Raw genomic sequence first — 19554 nt, 5'->3', positions numbered from 1 at the left:
GTGTTTCTACACACATTCCCAAGGCAGGGGGGCAGGGAACAGTACATTTCCAAGAAGACTGAAGATGATTGCAGTAATTTAAGAAGTCACAGATTTTCTGGCTTTGGGCAAGTCATTCAATCTCCCTATCTTCTCATCAGCATAACTGGTGTGTCTACTGCCATGAAGACGCTGCAAGGATCCAGACACTTCTCAGAGAGCCACAAGTCTCTGTTCAGGAGTAAATCATGGGAAAAGGTGGAAGTAACAGGATTAGCACCCATCCTACACACAGCCCTGTGAAATTACGTATATATTGAAAATTTAAAGTGTTACATATATCTTTTCCCAAAATCACAGAATCACAGAATCACAGAATCACAGAATGGTTTGGGTTGCAAGGGACTTTAAAGATCACATCATTCCAACTCTCCTGCTGTGGACAAGGACACCTTACACTAGACCAGGTAGATCAGGGCTCCATCCAGCCTGGCCTTGAACACTTCCAGGGATGGGGCAGCCACTACTTAATTAATTATTCATTAATAGATATTGATATTAATATCTATTAATTAGATATTAATATCTAATATCTAAACCCACTCTCTTTCAGTTTGAATCCATTCCCATGTGACCTGCTGCCACGTGTCCTTGTAAAAAGTCCCTCTCCCTCTTGCAGGCTCCCTTCAGCTGCTGGGAGGCCCTGATGACTTCACCCCGAGCTGCACACCAGGAAAGAGGGAGTTTGACAGGACCCCACTGCAGCAAGCTCTCAGAAAGGATTTTATGCCAGCCTACATTGCTAGCACTGCAGCAGAACTCTTTGCTGTGATGGAGAGAAGGGATGTCAGGACTGTTATTGGTTTTCTGACTGCTTTTTGAATCACTTTCCAACATCTTGCACATTTTCTGCCCTTAAATGAACAGAAGATGTAGTCAGTGACTTGGCAGCAGGCTTGGAGAGCCAGGAGCAGAGGGAAGCACTCACCTTCCTGGCCTGCTTTTCCCTACCACCAAGCAATAAAGCACTCTTTATTTCATGATGATGTAAATGTGCAAGTCTCTACCTTTTCAGCAGAGGCACCTCAGGTGTTAGAGAGTAAAACCCAGCTGTTGTAGTAGGAACAGTGAAAAGCTCCAAATCTATTTATTGATGTTGCTGGTGCTTTATCAGTGCTCTCTCCAGAGTCTGTGTTGCTGTACCTTTTTCTGCAATATTCCCAAACTGTGTCTCCTTGAGATCTCTGCTTTACAGCAGTGGAAAATCTATGAGATGCTACAATATTGGCTAGCCAATGGTCTTCTTCCTTTATAACTAGCTGATTTTATATGATTTAGCAATCTCAGAGGTACTTGGAAATTAGAAGGAAAACTCAGCTCTAGAACTATAAAGCATTCTTGTCTGGGATTTTGAGATCAGCTGCTAAAGTCACACGGGAAAGAGTTACTTAACTAAAAGACCTTGCACCAATGAATTCAGAAAAGAGAACTTTTTCTAAATGCCAGCATTATTATGAGCTTATGTTGAGAGGGGATATATACAAAAGAATTTTCTCTTGCAGAAATAGAAAAAAACTGAAACTACAATGAATTAATTAAAGTCTTCATGCAAAAGCAAAGCATATCCCTTAAAAACACTGCTACAAAGCAAGTTTAATGCAGGAGAAGAGCCCCATGTTGTTGGGGGGGGGGGGGGGCAAAGAGCGTCTGATACCCATCCTAACTTGATCAATACTAATTCAGGGGTCTCTGCTTTAAATCTTTGCGAGCAGTGTGCACTGTCCTAGTGCAGATATAGACTCATTTCAGCAGGAAATATTCTGTCCTGTGCCTCCAACATTATCCTTTTTTCATTGGCCCAACATGGAGAAAAATTAAAATCTAAGCCAGAATTTCTGTAGCTTTTTTATGAGCACTCTCAACCTTAACAAAGAACACTAACAATACATAGCCAGTACTAACAGTACTAGGCTCTGAATATCATAGGAAGTGCACAGTCTCACTTATGACCTGCCATTTGTTCAGGAGCCATAGGAGTGTCCACATCCCAGATTTCATGGGAAGTTTCCGTGGAGGAACAATGGTCATCCTGCCAAGCCTGTTCTTCTGGTTTACAATAAATGGGTGTCTTTACTATAAGGCTACTGCAGCAGCCAATATTGCACATAACAATTGGAGGCCCACAAATGACCCAGCAGGAAGTTGCCCTGAAGACTGGCCAATGTATTAAAAAATAGTCCAGACATAAACCTCAGTGGCTGAGAGTCTACTCTGTTAAACAGCCTAGCATTTAGATTTAGCTGGACTCCTGGTCTCCCAGTCATTGACTTTGCATGTGAATACAACTTGTGCCAGAGGATTTCAAATACATGATGTTGAAAGTATATTTTTATACCTGTTGGCAGTGAAAAGCCTTTAGCCTCACAGAAAGGTTCCTGTAAGAACAGGGTAACTTAAAATCAAAGCCATGAGGCAAGCAAAGGAGGTTATCCTCCTAGCTCTGCCTCCTGTTCCCCTAGGCCAAATCAGTATTACCAGTTTCCTTATCTATAAAATAGGCATAATTGCACCTTTTTACCTCACAGAAACAGCCTGAGGCTTAGGTTATATTGTCTGTAAATTCAGACTGGAAAAATGCTGTAAAGATGCCAGTTACTGAGCTTTTATCTTCCTTTCCTAAATGATTTCCCAGCTGGTTTTGCTCAGTGTCACCAGTCACAAGTGTATTTGCTGAGTGACTGAGTAACGTGCAGAGGGAAAGATGGGTGAAGCTGCTGGGCTGAGTGATTGTAATTAGCTCAGGTGACTGGACTCACTCTCTTATCTCAGCCTGCCTCTTCGTGGTCCCTGGCACCTTCAAACTGTGATGCTAAATGGCATTTGGGTTCTGCTGGAGACCTGCTCTCTATACCACTGGTTGCATGTGCTTGCCAAGTCTTCTGGCCATCTCCAAGGAAGGCCAGCAGCTAAGAAACCACAACTGTGCTAAAAAGAGAGAAAAAGGACAGCAACACACACAGACCTCTTTAGGGAAAAAAGGCTAACTTTATTGTATGGTCAGCCCCTATTTAAAGTGTGTTACATGGAGCTAGGACAGGACAGGAGCTCATTGGACAGTTGGGAAAAACATCCCTGGGACAGTACCTCAGAATGTATCCCACAGGAAAGACACCAGGTGTTGATCTTTATTATGAATTCCACCCTGTTTTTCACCACACTATCACCTTGGGAGACTTCCTCCCTAACTGAAGCTGCAGTCAGCTTGTCAGCCTGGGAATGGGCCCGAGAGTCAGGAGAAATCCAGGCCTGAAAAAGAATTTCCAAGCTGTAATAAAGCTCTCTAAATATGTGTGTCCACAAGAAACCTGCTCCACCTGCAGCGAATATAAGATAACATAGTCCTTGTAATACTTCAAGTGCTTTGGACTCAGATCCTCGCCCAAATACACGTTAAAAAATAATTATAATTTCTCAGCCATCACAGTATTATCACAGGCCAGAGACAAAGATGGGACCTGTAATAAAGAAGACAAGACTCAGCATAGACATGTGTAGGTCTGCCCTCTCTGAGCCTTCTTGCTGACCAGAAAAATGACAGAAAAGGAGAAGACTCAGCAGTTTAGATAACAAAACCCAAAGTATGAATGATCTTTGAAAACAAAGACAATGCCAAGGAAATTACTTTGTACTAATGCCTATAGGCAGCTTTTTCTGGTTTTTTGGTCTGTTCATTTCTTGGAAGCATCCAGGGATTTGCTATGGTTTTGTATTTCGAACAAAGCACAAGACAACTGACTGTGAACAGGGATAGAGTCTTCCTCAGAATGAACATAAATGCTGTGGACTGTTTAGTGTGCAGGTTATGCTTCTTTCTCTTCTCCAACACACCAGTAACCCAAACTCATCCACATACACAAGTAGCAGAGGCTGAGACAAACAGCAGAAGGTGCATGTCAGAACTTGGCCACTTCTCCTTAAATTAGAGAGGAGCAGCCTTTCCAGAAGGTATGTGTTCCCAGTAATAAAAATGTTTCCATTTTACCAGGAAAGTTGGAACTAGACCAAACTTTTCAGGGCACCTTACAACTTAGAGCATACTAAGCCATTCCTGTCCCCCAACACCTCTGCATCTGCTTCTCACAAGCATTTCAGGTATTACCCAAGGCAGTTGTTTGTCTGCCACAATTTCCCTGGGAACAGAAGAGGCCTTACATGCTGACCCTGACCAGGACATTTTGGGGGATCACAAAGCCTCTACCCATCAGCAGATCTGTAAGCAAGGCAGCTCTGTTTCAGCTCTTGTACAACTGCATCAGTTACATTTCATGCTTTGAAACACCAGTCTTATCAAGGGATTTTATCAGGTTGGGAAGTTTCAACACTTGATATACAGTACCTTTGAAGCCAGTGGGATAATGACGTCAGAGAATACCCTAAAGCCACCCAAGGTCATAAAGTTAATGGATAATAAAGGCATCTAGTCCCCTGAGAATAATGTTTTAGCTGCTCTGTCTTCAAGTAGAGCTGCATCCAGGGGATCTGGAGTATCCCTCTGACCTGACTCAATAACATAACACTGAGTGGGACAATGCAAACAATAAGTAGGGCAGCAAACAGAAGTCTGTTTAGGAAAACAAAGAAAATGGACCTGAATCCACATAAAGGCACCCACTGAATTCACCTAGAGATTATTTTTCAGACAAAGGGCTGCCACTATACAGCAGCTCAGTGCTTGCTTGTTTTTCCTGTGTACATTGTGTCTCAATGTTTCTCATTTCACCATTTGGATTTATTTTATCACTGCTTTAGATGCCAGCCATTCTTTAAAGCACCCAATCATCAAGCCTGGTTGTGCTGGACTGCAGTTTCCAGGAAATGCAAGGTTTTCCTTGAAAGCAGTTTGCTGCTGTAAATAAAATATTCACATTGCACATGGTCTGAATGCCTCCCATGTTCACATAACATGGGGCACAGAGAGAGATGCTGCCCCAAAGAGACTTTGAAGAGTGTTTTGAGGAACCAAAGAAGGTACTAGGAAGAAGCTCAAAATCTGGCCACAGCTCAAAATCCAGCGACAGCTCAAAACAGAAAGAGAAACTGATTCATTTTTCTGGGTAACACGATGACAGCTGAAGCTGTGATGATGCAGCAGTTAACCTTAGAAGTTAAGGAAGGCTCTGAGGGCAGAAGGCTGTATGAAAGAGAATTCCCATGCAGGGTAGTGCCAGAGCTGGCCAAGCCTCAGCAAATCTCTAGGGAGCAAAGGGGAGGCTCCCCCATCCACCACCCTCCACATTGTAGTGAGACCTTTCTACTGGGACGTGGCCAATTCTTGATACCAAATTCACAAGCAAACAGAAAGATTTTGAAATACCTGAGTCAACAATGTATATTTTATTGCATGCCATTGCCACCAGAATTTCTACAAGTTTATCACAACTCCACATTTTTGTTCCTTTCCTACTTCATTCTGCCCCACTGCCCTTCTGCTTCATGTTATATTTACTTGCAGTGTTTATTTTGTCACACTGCTTGCACTCTGCCTTTTTCTGTTCCATTCCCTAATCTCCTGATCCCCTTGCACAGATTTCAGTTTGGTGTCACCTTCTCACAGATTTCCCCTGTGTGCCATCAAGGACAGCAGACAGCCAACAGGGTCACTTCTTGCCACAGGAGTGAGGAGAAACTTCCTCTGCTATCTCACCCTCCACCATCCTCTGCAAAGCCTCTTCCACCTAAAAGACAACAGGACAAAGGGAAGAGGTTCTTTGAAGGATTATATTAAATTATATCCTTTTTTCTCACACACATGGCAGTGCAGCTGCTGTACATGCTGGTAGACTCTATGTTTACCAAGCTGCTCTGTGTTCTTTCTTTTCTGCCTTCTTTATTTGAGGGACCCACATTTTGCCATGCAGTGGGGAAGCTCAGTGGTCCCAAAGAAATAGAAAGCAGGAAAAGCACCACCCCTCACTCCAGCACTCCAGGGGATGCATCCCAGCAGTTGTAAGTTATGTTTGGAACAACTTTAGCATAATGAGAAGGAAGGCAGTCACAGCTGAGCCTAATCCATGGAGCCTGAAGGGCACAGGAGTTCCAAAAGGCATCTGAGTCACACTGAGCCAGAGGCACCACACATCAGCAAAGTGGACACAAGATCAGACACAGCTTCTGAAGAATCTAGGAAAACAGCCTGAGTGAAGAGGACAACCATTAAATCTGGGTTTCCTTCAGTGTCAGGTTAAGTGTCCTCTCCAAAACCGTATCTATACTGCACACATAAGGCTCTGGATGAATATTCAAAATACTTGATCTAAGAAATACCACTCAATTGTAAGAGTTCTAATACTTCCTTCCATTTATCACACAAATACAAGCATCTATATTGACTCACTGTCCCACCCACACACAAGATTAATAAACTCATCCACATTCACACAGCATTGCCTCACAAGTGTAACTTGAACTGAAAACAAAACCAAACCTCAAGCAAGAAAATAGGAACAAAAGACAAACTCCCCAGTGGGCCTAAAGCCATGCTTATGCCTTAGTGAACCAGCCCTGGACATCTCAGACTTTATACAAATGAGCCCTTCATGTTCTCTGCACTAGCACTTAAAGTGACCCCCACTCCTCTGAAGTGCTTCAGTGGGGTTCAGTAGCATCAAATAAAACACTCTGTAATATTGAATAAAGCCTTTTAGGAACAGCTCAAGCATACAGGAACAAGACAGGCCTTGGAAGATTGCAACAACCTGGGAGGGGCTGCACAAACATCAACAGCAGGATTAGAATTCAAGTGATCTTGACAAACTGGAAATACAATCTGGAAAAAGCAATTTAGCACAAACAGCTAGGAACAACTACAGAAATAAGCCTGCAAGGTCAGGGTAGGGAACATTGTGGCACACAGCTGATCTGTTGGAAGGGACCTGGAACACATCATGTGTCACAGGCTGCCCATAAGCTGTGTTATGCTATGCTGTGTTATGTTGTGTTATGTTATGTTATGTCTCTTGTGAATGTCCAATCTCATTCAGATACATGAACAAACATGAACAACACACGAGTGTTGTTTGCAAATACTCAAAGTAATCTCCCAGAACTCATTCAGCAAGGCCTTAGGGCTTGGCTCAAGGAACTCCACATCAGCTGAAGAAAGAGGGGGGGAAGAAGGTTCAGACATCAGAAGATAATTATTAATATAATTCAGAGAAGAAAAGATTAAGACTAAAACCATCTTCAGATAACCTAGAGGTGCCTACAAAGAGAGAGGAAATGTTTTCCCTGACTCTTGTGGACAAATATTAGAATTACAAAACCACTTCTGGTAGAGAAGGTAATTCCTCTGAGACAGATTGCTTGGGAGATCAGAGGATTTGAATAACAGATTAAAAACACTGTGGCCAGGAACCTTTTAAGCGAAGCTGATCCTTCCAAGGCTTGTGCTACAAGACAGATATACAGCATTTCACCAGCAGAAGTCTGCACGTGATTGTTGTTTCTCTCATGGATCCGGGGTATACAAATACATCCAGAGTCACAGAAAGTCACTTCCACTTATAATTGCATAGAATGCTTAAGGAAAAAGGACTGATCAAGGATTCCTGTCTGATCTCAAGTACTGTCTGTAGAAGTGTGAGTTCAGTGAAACCTGAGGTTCCTGTTAGGATGGGGGTGATAGAGCAGGAGTGAGCAGCTCCCAAAGCCATTGATGCTGTGTCAGAGGGCAGGACCAGCCCACCCACCTGCTCTCTAGTACCAGCTGGTCACCCCCAGGTAGGGCAGGTATGTGAATGAGAGAACTCAAAGCACCCTAGAGACACCTTGGTGCTTGATTTGATTTGGTGGCTTTCAGAGATGGGAAGGAACCCAAATGAGCATCAGATTGGAAGATGCAGGTAATGTCAGGGATTCACTGAATGTTTTGCATTTACAACTTGTCTACTTATTAATTGTAATGATAGTCCAAGAGCTGCTAAATCTGGGAGAGATTCTCTGTTTTTTTCTTCTAGTAGCAGTTTCAGACCTCTTTGAAAGACTCCTTGTCTTTGTTCATTTATCTGTGTGCTTTCTTTGCACAGAAGGTAAAAGCTAGATTGATTTTTAATGTGTTATTCCACTGCAAGAATTTATTGATTTTTTATGGAGCTGCTACATCTAAAAAACAACTGTCATGCCATGGAAAGTAATTTAAAAAAAAAAGGAAATAAAAATCCACCTATTTGCTTTTCCATTCTGTTTCAGGAATTCACCTCTAAAGGCAATTTAGACTGTGCAGGCCCTGAAGAAGATCCTGTTACTCTAAGCAAAGCTGGAATAGGCTACTTATTGTTCTAGGCCACTGGTATTCCCCTTTCTCAGACATTGCCTGCAGAAATAACGAGCAGCTTAAACAGGGCTCCCTTTTCAAACTGTCAACAGCTTGAGCTCCCCATTTATAGGCTCTGGCATCAGGGCACCCTGAAGCCAGGCAATGTTAGCAGGAAAGCAGAATTAATGCAGAACAAGAAAAGCCTGCAGGGAGGGAGAGGCCCCTTGTGCTGGGTGAAGTGCAGCAGTGCTGTGTAACACTGAGATCAGGGCTCTGCAAAGCCCCATGGGCAGCAGGCTACTCGTTTGTGGCTTTGACCACCAAAGATAGGCTCTCATTCCCACACTTCCCTTTGTGCCATGGGGTCAGCATTTAGCACAAAGCCCACATCTGCTGGTGCAACCCTTCCTCCCCTCTCTTGCACAATATTTTGGGGGGGAGGAGTCTGGTAATAGAATCATAGAATGGTGTGGTTTGGAAGGGACCTCAAAAACTATCCAGTTCCAACCCCTCTGCCATGGGCAGGGACACCTCTCACTAGAACTGGTGGCTTGAAGTGCCATTCAGTTTGGCCTTGAACACTTCCATGGATGTGGTATTCACAGTTTCTCTGGCAACATGTTCCAGAGCATTGGCTGCAGGTCAAGGGGGGTAATCCTGCCCCTCTCCTCAGCCCTGGAGTGCTGTGTCCTGCTCAGTACAAGAGGGACAGAGAGCTCCTGGAGTGAGTCAGCAAAGGGCACCGAGTTGATCAAGGAACTGGAGCACTTCTCTTATGAGGAAAGGCTGATGGAGCTGGGCCTGTTCAGCCTTGAGAAGAAACCATTGAGAAGGGATTCAGGCAATGTCTGTCTCAAAAGGATGGACCCAGGTTCTTATTGGTGGTGCTGAGCAAGAGGCAATGGGTAGAAATCAATGCACAGGAAGTTCTACCTGAAGATGAAGAAGAATTTCTTTACTGTGCAGTGATTGCAGACTGGAACACAATTCCCAGAAATGGTCTGGAGTTTTGCTTCAGTAAAGGCATTCAACAACCATCTGGATGCAATCCTGTGCCACATGCTCTGGGATGACCCTGCTTGAGCAGGAATGTTGGACAAGATGATCCACTGTGGTCCCTTCCAACCCAAGCTATTCTGTGAAGCTCTCCCTGGATCCTTCTCTTCTCCAGGCTGAACAGCCCTGATCCCCTCAGCCTTTCCTCATGACAAGTCTGACAGGCATTTTACCCCTGTTAAAAGGAGGCACCCTCTCCAAAGTCCTCATGGTATCAGCTCCTCGGGCTTTCTAACCACAAGCACTCAGGGATGCCTCTCCCAGGAAGCAAGACCCCCCAGAACAGCCTCTCTGAACCACCCAAAACAACTGAAATGCTGTTGATGCTCCACAAGAGGGATGCTCTTCCCCTTCTACCCTCCAACCACCACCTCCCCAGCCTCCCAAATATTTTTTCAGCCTTTACTTCTGTCTCACTACGCAGCTGCCGCAGAGAAAGGAGTGACAGGTTGAAGGCGGGGGGAGAGGGGAGGTGTCGGAGCTGCCCAAGGCGCTCCCGGTCCCGGCACTCCCGGTGCCGGCAGCCGCTTCCCGGTCCGTTCCCGGTGCCGGCAGCCGCTTCCCGGTCCGTTCCCTGTTCGTTGCCGGCCGGGAGCCGCCCCCGCGCGGCCGCCAGTGGCCGGGGGCGGCCGGGGGGGAGTTGTCCCTCGGCCCCCGCCCCGGAGGCGCGGCCCGGCCCCGGCAGGGTAGAAAGGGCCGGCGGTGGGGGAGCGCGGCAGAGCGCCGAGCGCGGGGCCCAGCTGCCGGCATGGCTCTGGATTTCCTGGCGGGATGCGTTGGCGGTGAGTGCCGGGGTCTGCAGCGGGGGAAATAGCCATGGAAAAATGGTGGGGAAGGGGGAGAAAAAAAGGCGAGAGGGAGAAGGGGTGAGAGGAAATGAACAATCAAAAAAAAAAAAAAAATAAACCAAGCAGAAAAAAGCTAAAGGGAAGTAAGGCGAGAAATATAAAAAACGTAGGAAACAGAAAAGAGGCGTAGAAAGGGATAGAGCGAAATGTTTTTAAAATGCGGAAGAAAGGCAGGCAGGTCGGTGGGGAGGGCTGGGCGCGGCGCTGTTATTTTGGGAGCCGAGGATGGTGCCGGGGGCGATGCAGCGGCCCCCGCTGCGGCAGCGGCCGAGCCGGGGGTGGGGGCAGCTCCGGGGGTGTCCCCGTGTACCGGGGGCTGGGGCCGGGGGTCTGGGGCCAGTGTAGGGGCGGTGGAGCGGTCGGAGCCCCGAGCCGAGCACAGCGACCGTGGGCAGCTTTAAGATGGAGAGGGGACAAGGCGGACACGCGTCCTGCGCTTCCCCGCGCATCTGCGGCCGGCCTGCCGCCCTCTATATCGAGCAGTTATTTAATTGTGTTCAGGAGACTCGTCTTCGTGTCTTTTCGGGTGTTTTCGCTTGCTTACTTATTTTTCTTGCCAACCTGGGAAAAATGTTTTAAATTCCTTTTTTCAGCGTCTCTCTGGTTTCATCCTAGTGGCCCTTGCCTTGCCAGGGTTCCTTCGGGGTCAGCTGTAGCGCTGGCCTTTCCGTGCCGAACACAGTGCACATTGCTGCTTTTCTATCTTGGGCTGTGTTGCTGCCGTGCTGGCCTTAAACAACCTGGAGTGCACCATGGTGGGGCTGTGTTTTGCAGGAGAGGGAGGGCAGCTCTCCTCCCACAGACGTGGCAAGGGGCGCCGAGGCTCGTGGAGCTCTGGCTGTTGCCGGCGGTCACGAAGGATTGCTGGGTCACAGAGGTGCAGAGCCAGGGATTCGTCGCTTCAGCCTGTGTGTGCAAAATGCCTGTGCTCAGATTGGTGTCACTAATAGGCCTGCGTGTGACTTCTGAAAAGTCCTTTGATGCTACAATAAAGCAAAGGTTTTTGGAAATGCATGGTCTCGCTGCAGGTGCTGCTGTCACATCTGGAAAGGCTGTAGGCAGAGAGCAGGAATGTTCTGCAGCCTTTAGAGGCGTTTTTGTGCCCGCACAGAGCGATATGTACATGAAATATTGTGCTTTAGAGGAAACCTGCATTTTCTGCCCACTGGACATGCCTTGAGCTGAGGCCAGGAGTCACGGCTGCACATTCCAAATGGTGTGGCACATTCCATATGGTGTGGCACGGAATGTTGTCACACAGCTCAACCCCTGCCTGGGCTCAGAGGCTTCCTGAGAAGCATACAGGCACCTGGTACTGGCCTGAAGGACTGAGTTGTAGATCTCTTATCTCCTGGCTTGGTAGGATGCTCTTTAACTGGTTTGCCAACCATGATGTGCAGTCACACCTCAGGCTGGTGGTCCTGCTTGGGCTACTGTAGCCCCAGACTCAGGAAGAAACTTCAGAGTAATAACCGTGGCATTTGTTTCTTTTCAGGTGCTGCTGGTGTGCTGGTGGGACACCCCTTTGACACTGTTAAGGTGGGTTGATTATGAAATATATTTGCCTCTAAGTAGAAAACTTAGTTTCTCCAAGGAATGGGGGAGGAAAAAAAAATCCCCAGACACTGTAGGAATGTAAATCTGCATGGGAAAGCTTGGAGCAAGCCTCCACAACTACTGTTTTAGATTCCTCAATCTCCAGCTCTTCAGAAGGGAAAATTTAGTAACATAAACCTTGGCCTTAAACTGCAAGTTCAGTACAGTAACAATGTGGTGTTTGGAAGTACAACTTTGCATTTAACTGAATTTTGTTCTAAGCTTGCTTCTCTGCAGCTGTTCAGCACTACCTGCTAAAACTGCCTTTCCTTGCATTTGTAACTCAAACCCACTTGAAAGATTGGATTTTTCCCCCTCAACTCTGCTATTACTCCTTAATTTGTAGCATTAGGTGGATGTAAAAATCCACTGCATGGAGCTTGTCTGGGGACTGTTTCCTCCAAGTATTATTTTATATTTTTATAACTTTTCAGTTTAAATGATGGTTAGTTGTGTGTGTTACTTCAGCTGCTATAAATACAAGATTTGAGTTCTCCTGGAGGGTCCCTCAGCCAAGGCTCTCAGAAGTCCAAGCCCATCTTTCAGAACAGAGTGACCATTTGAGTCATCTTTTGGCAGCCTTACCTAAAGAATTTCACTGAAGAATAGAAGAAGAGATATCAGTGTATTCCCTGCTAAAGTAATATGTCAGGTCACTTGACTGCAGCAGACAGCATGCCACGTAGTAGATCTATATTTGGAATGCCTTTACCTTGCTGAATTTAGATATGCAAAGGCTGATAGTGTTACTGAGGACCCCACCACATTCTGTATTCCAGCACATGGCTAATTCAATACAGAATTCCCAAGATAGTGGATATTGATCCTTCTTGCAAGCTTGCAGTGCAAGCTGCTCAAACAGTAAAATCTGTCATTTTGTTGCTCAGAATGTGGTAAATTTGACAGTTAAATAATTCAGCTAAATTCTAGAATATATTTTCAGGAATGGCATCATCCAGACTGGCATAATTTTTATTATGGTGGTACAGGGCCAGCTGTCTTTTTCTCTCCCATCCTGCCAAGTTTTACATGCTTAACTGAAGGTGATCAGTCATTTCATTGAATCCAGTAAAACTGCCAAAATTCTATGCTCAGACTAAAGGTAATCATGAGTGGGTTTTCCAGGGTTTTTTTGGTTCTTGTTTTTTGTTTTGGTTTGGTTTTTTTTGTTGTTTTAGATTTTTGTGGGTGTTTTTTAAGTGGAACAGCTTCTATTGCATGAAACTAGACATCTAACTGTATAAACTGGGGCTCCCATGCTGATTTCAGCAGATGTGTATAGATATATTGGCTTTGGAAAAAAGCATCTTGCTTTACAACAGAGCAAATAATTTGTTTCTAAATTTTTTATGAAATCCAGTGTTACACATGATATTTTAATATCCTTTAGAAAGTATTAAAGGTGTTTATCTCTATTTTGTTAGAACAAATACTAATGTTTGTATTATTAGCTGGCATAGTCACCACTGTATGTGGAAAAACTAACTCTAACCACCCTTTAAGGAAAAAAAAAAAAGACATTGCATAACTTGTGTATGTATATGTGTTAAGAATTAACTTTTTATTCTTCTGCAGTGTTTTTAAGGGCTAGCTGGTAGTCACCTTAGACTGTGCATTTTTAATATAACTGAACAATGGGAAAGCAGCTTAGATAAGCCAAAGTTTTACTTCTGTCTTGGCATTTAAGCTCTTCTTTTTTTTGGCTGGTGCTCATGTTTCACAGAGCGGGGAGGGGGATGTGGGACACACAGGGAGACATTAAAGCCGGTGAAGTCGCCCTGGGAAACCTGCAACTGAGCTGATCTCAGAACTGGCAAGCTCTTTATCCCTGGTTTGTTGATGTAATGTATAAAATTGCTTTTTTGCTTTTAACTGCCTTTACTTTCTGAGCTAGGGGCTGTCTTCATTAACAGCAAAAGTGTTACTTTGTTGTAGATGACAGATAAGCCTCATCACGGGAGAGTTACCTAGTAAGTATAGCCCAGGTGAACACTTCTGTTTCTCTCAGTCTTAATTTATTCCCAAATGTGTTAGTTCAAGTAAAGAACTGAAAGACTTATGAAGCTTTTTCCCTTTTTAATTTTAAACTGATGTGTCCCTCTTCTACAGCTATGGCATGGAGGGAGCGGGGTTTAAATATCCCTTTTTTTTTAAATGTAGTTTTATTCTGAACCTTCTTTCTGCTATGCATTTCTGGCTGTATACACTCCCACACATAGTGCCTCTAAAACTGAATCTCAGGCACACTGCTGTTGAGGTCTTATCCACTACATATTCTTGGATGATGTTTTCATTGCTCAAATACTTCTGAAGTCACTGATTTCCCACATTAGTGAATACTTGGACTGTTTTGAGGATGAAGTGGTTTGGGTTTTTTAATTTACTCTTGAGTGTTTTTATGCAAGTCTTTAGCGATGTGAAATTGCTGGGTGTTGTTAGTGGACCTAAAATCTTAATAACAGTGTTTTCCAATCAGAAGGAAGCTAGAATATTGGGCAATGAATGGAACAGGTGGATAAACTTTGCACATTATTCATCTTTCCTACAGTTGTACACACTATGGAGCTTGTTGAATATGGCATTAACATGCATGAAAATGCAAGTTTTATGTACACTCATTGCCATACATGGCAGTACCCCTGTGTGACCAGCACTGTGCTCAACAGAAAGAGGTTTCACTCTTACACCTGGGGAGTTAGTACTCTAAATATTCTACCCTACAGCAAGGCTTAAACTGGTTAATACTTCAAAAATTATTTAGACAAAAATAGAGAGGGAGTTGTATGCCACTAGGAAGTTCAGCCCTTTGATATGACTAATTCTAAACCATTAAACACAAGCAGAAAAGATAAAGTTAGAAGGTTTCTAACCTGCAAATCCCCCAAAGCCCATATGTGTGGAAGTCACAGACAAGGTTTGAAACAATAACATTAAATCCTCAATGGAGTAAAACCTTTGTTTGTGCAACTGTGACAGCTTGTTAAGATTTGCCTTTGCTTGTGGACCTGCTTCTTCAACAGTTTTGACAGTCTGTCTACCCCCCAAAAGTCACTTGAAGTGACAAAGGATTTATTTTCTTTGAATCCTACTGTAAGCCTGCTTTTAATGCTGAGATGTTGCAAGACCCAAGGTGATCTCAGCCTTCCACTATGGCTAGCATACACTAATGTATATACTAAAATGACATGGAACTAAAGTTCTGATGTACAAAGCAGAAAATAACATGTTGTAGGAAAGATACTAAAAATGTCAATTTCTTTTTGCTTTGAAGGAAGCTAACCTGAATATAGGATGCTGACAAACCACCTCCATTAATCTTTTTCTAGACACACATATCACAGGCCTTTCATTGCTGTGGTGGTGTTTATTACTTTAGGCAACCATGAAAAAACATTAAGTTCAGGAATCTTTCACATAGATATAAAATATTTTTCTTTTGCTTAGAATAAGAGACTTAAGTTTTTTGCCCTAGAGTTGCAGCAGCAGCATTACATGGTTGTTAAGCATCTTTTGTGAAGAACATTGCAGCCCTCCATGCAGGAGATGAAACACAGATTTATAACTTTATCAATCCAGTGACATCAACTTACTGAGTTCATTGCTGAGTGCAGAGCTTTGCCTGAGCTAGGCAGAACTGAGACTCTTTTTTAAAGTGTGCTGAGGGCAAATAGGCATGAAAAAAACAGAATTGGAATTTTCCATTATAGGTTAAAAAGCTTCCAGAAAAGGGGTCTCCTAAGACCACCAGTTACAGTAGCATTTATCTTTCCAGCAGAACATAACGTTTCCAAAACGGAAACAGTAATTGATTGCTAAAATTTAAAGGTTTGAAGCAGCTACACCCTCACCAATTGCTTGCATTCAGCAGGCTAAAAAAAATAAAATGGACTAAAATTTAAAAGTACAAATGGCTTTTTACTCCTTCCCTTATGCAAAGACAGACATTGTAAGATTTGCTGCCCAGCTACCCTCTGAAAAAAAAATCAGATCTCAATGAATGGGCCCAAATCTGGCATCTAGAACCACTATGGGTAATGTTGAAAGCTTCCATCCCTTTAAAATTATCCTAATCTCATGCTTGACTTGCAAATAATTTCTTTAATTAAATTGTCTCAGGTTTGCACAGGTATTTTTTAGTGTGAACAGAAGTATTCTTGGCAGCTAAAGAAAGTCCCTATTGTAGCCTGTACTGGAAAGCATCTGTTTGAAATTCTAGATGTCAATGTACCCTTCCACTTACTGGTTTGCTAGGAGTCACAAGAAGTTGATGATCCTCTTCCCCTCATGTTTTCACCCCCAAACTTAATTCAAAACACTTACACAAGAGTTCTCAAATTACTGTGCCACATATGGCATTCCAGTGTCCAGCCCGTGCTCTCGCATATGCATTGCTATAGCAAATCTGCACATAGGTACAGACACTAGCTTACCCTTTAGGCTGTTCCTGATGTACAAATTGGTATCTCACACAACTTTTTGTAGGTTCGTCTGCAAGTTCAAAATGTAGAGAAACCTCTCTACCGTGGGACTTTCCATTGCTTTCAGTCCATCATAAAGCAAGAATCTGTAAGTACAAAATTATTGTTTTGTGGGGTTTTTTTAATCTTTGTGTATTTTGGCTCAGGAAGGTGGGAAAGCTGTTAAAAGGCTGACAAATGTTGAAGATCAAGAGATAAAGCATGCTCTGAACCTCACCTGGCTGTAGGGCAGATATTGTAGTCAGAACTTCGCCAGAAACTCTGTGAAGATCACTAAGTCAGAAGACAGTATTTTGAGGTTAGCTTTTTAAATAAAATAAGTTATTTAAATAACTAGTTTTCTGAGAATCTAAGGAATGAGTGAAGGAATTGATGAGGTGTTTTTAGTGCTGAAACTTTAGGAACTTTGTTAAAAAGTTGGCTTCAGGCTTGAAGTCAGCTATTTAAAAAGAAAAGGTATAAAATTTGCCAGAAAGCTTTTCTCTGGTGGGAATAAGATTATTTTCTGGATATGTTCAACTATATTTTTGTACTGCAAAATTGCTTAGATGTTTGTGTCCTAGGCAGAGATGAAATTGTTATTACAAAACAAGGTGGTCCTGATGTGGGCACTGTTAAAAAGCTGGGGTACAAGGGAGAGGCAGAAAGGCTGTGTTCTGCAGTTCCAGGAGATTATCCACACCACTGTTAAAAAGGGTTTTTCCTCCCTTCTTCCATTAGGCTTTTGGACTCTATAAAGGTATTGGGTCACCAATGATGGGACTTACGTTCATTAACGCGCTGGTGTTCGGTGTGCAAGGAAACACCCTTCGTGCTCTGGGCAAAGACACTCCTCTGAACCAGTTCCTTGCAGGGTCAGCAGCAGGGGCCATCCAGTGTGTCATCTGCTGTCCCATGGAGCTGGCAAAGACAAGGATGCAGCTTCAAGGAACGGGAGAGTATAAACTAAAAACGAAGAACTACAAAAATTCTCTGGACTGCTTGATCAAAATCTATCAAAAGGAAGGGCTGAGGGGTATCAACAGGGGCATGGTCTCTACCTTCATAAGAGAAACTCCAAGCTTTGGCTTTTACTTCCTGACCTATGACTGCATGACTCGGTATTTGGGCTGTGAAGCTGAAGACAGTTACGTTATTCCCAAGCTGCTGTTTTCTGGAGGGATGTCAGGAATTGTGTCGTGGCTCTCAACCTATCCCATGGATGTGATCAAATCCCGGCTTCAGGCCGATGGTGTTGGAGGGGTCACACAGTACAAGGGCATCCTGGACTGTGTCCGCAAGAGTTACCACGAGGAGGGCTGGAGGGTGTTCACCAGAGGTCTCACCTCCACACTGCTCCGTGCTTTTCCTGTCAATGCAGCTACCTTTGCCACTGTCACTGTGTTCCTCATGTACATGAAGTCAGAAGACAACCTTCCTGAATGTGAACCAGGTCCAGTAATCCATCAGCCTTCCAGTCTGTGAACCTTCTCTCTTTGTTCTCCTCATCCAAAGCCCGGCTGATTGGGTTTTGTGAAACATGAACACTTGACCCATACAAGTAGTGCAGATTTATGCTATTTGTATAAAGAATTCCTAAATGTAAAAAATTAGGATTTCATCTCACTACTTGTAAAAACAGCATCTTGCCTTATTCAGGACTCCATATCTAGTAGTATTCAAGTAAGAGGGGGACCTGCCTTTTGAAAGTTGCTGTTGTGGCTCCAGAAGAGGTTCTGGAGAGTGTTCTAGCACCAGAAATAGAGTTTTCTTTCACTCAGGTTCTGAACGACTGAGTTGAGTTGAATGCAAAAGTGTTTTCATGAAAGAAGTACTCATTTTGTATGTGACAGGAGTAAGTGTACTCCTCTAAGGTGAAGAAGGGGGAAGAAGTGTAATGGTGGAGGTGTTTTGCAGGTAACCCTGAACTGTAAAGACATGGACTAGCATTCAGCTAGTCCTGTGTTTTACTTTTCCTTTGCTTTTATATGTCAATGGTTTTAGCAGCAACTTTGTTCACACTGATTTGTAAAAAAAAAAAAAAAAAAAAAAGAAAAAAATGTACCTAAGTTACTCCCTGACCTTTTAGCTTTGAATAAATATCTTAAGCACAAAGTTAGCATCTGCACTCAAATGCACTTGTTCCTTTAAATCTCAAGGCTTGTAAGGATTTAGGGAAACTCAGATCTAATAGGACTGGTGTTGTTTGCCCTCACCTCTGTTTCTCCTTTGGTGGGTGCATGAACTGCATTGAGTAGTTCAGCCCAGTGGACTTTGTTCTCTGAAGTTAGTGCAGCTTTGCACCACTTCTCCCAACATGCCCCATAGCAGCCAGTGATGTACAGAAGTCAAAGTCCTGCCTGTGGTATTGCACAAAATGTTTGTGGATGCAATGTTAGCTTAGCAGCTTGAAGTATCTTAGAAATACATATTTAGGACTGGAGGTTTCATACCTTTCCAGAAAATAGGGGTGTAAGTGTCTGAAATGGTTGCTGTTCAATGCACTTGCATTATGAATTTAAACAATACTGATTTTTATGTATTTAGTTACAGTGCTACTGGAAAGAAGACTCAAAAGGGTTTTGGAGAATTTTCTTGTTACATTAATCTGCTGTAATTTTTTTTTTTACCAGTATGTTCAAGAATTGAATTAGCCAAAGAGCTACAAACAATTATTTAAGATTTGAGCTAAAAGCTACACATATTTGGCACAAATAGCCAGGAGGAAGGACTGTATGTGTGTGAGCAATGCTTTAAAACATATCAAACTAGTTCAGTAAGTACAACTTGTTACACTTTTGGTTGGGACAAGTGCAATAGGTGTTTAATTTATATGAATTTTCTAAAGAAGCGCTATTTCATAGCATTTTGCACTGTAACAAAATATGCTGGAGAAACCTGTAAAATTGGTATGTCTATTTATACCTTGAAGGTATGGTGGATGTTTTTAGTGCCTACTTGCACTGAGATTCAAATTGAATGTTAAATCTGTCTACTAAGCTGCATATGCACAACAAATCACAGCAAAGACCATTTACACCTTTGTACAGGAGTATGTCAATTCTTGTATATATAGTGAGGGAATAAATTTTTTAAAAATTTTGCCTTTGGTTCTTTCAAGTTTTTTGGGATTTTTATGTTTTACTCAGATGCTTCTTTGTGTTAAATTGAGCTTGTATGAGGATGGGGTTTCTGGTTTTTGCCAGGGGAAACTTTCTCTGTATCTGCCTTCTGTGCACCACTGGAAGGGCAGGGTCTTGCTCTGGTTTAGGCCCCATCACTGGAGCGAAGAAAGGAAGTTGCC

At 43.4% G+C, this 19554-nt stretch overlaps 1 protein-coding gene across 1 annotated transcript; it reads left to right on the top strand.

The window, feature by feature from the left end:
- The first annotated feature begins 10018 nt into the window (after positions 1–10018).
- On the top strand, positions 10019–19353 carry SLC25A29 (solute carrier family 25 member 29). The gene is made up of 4 exons (XM_014871975.2): positions 10019–10131; positions 11693–11736; positions 16276–16359; positions 16992–19353. Exons 1-4 carry the CDS (start codon positions 10098–10100, stop codon positions 17733–17735), a joined length of 906 nt encoding a protein of 301 aa, XP_014727461.1. The 5' UTR covers positions 10019–10097; the 3' UTR covers positions 17736–19353.
- The last annotated feature ends 201 nt before the right edge of the window (positions 19354–19554 follow it).

The sequence above is a fragment of the Sturnus vulgaris genome, chromosome 6, assembly GCF_052056855.1.
Source record: "Sturnus vulgaris isolate bStuVul1 chromosome 6, bStuVul1.hap1, whole genome shotgun sequence".
Classification (NCBI taxonomy): Eukaryota; Metazoa; Chordata; class Aves; order Passeriformes; family Sturnidae; genus Sturnus; species Sturnus vulgaris.
The sequence above is the reverse complement of the archived record's forward strand: the minus strand, read 5'-3'. Positions and strand labels throughout refer to the sequence as shown.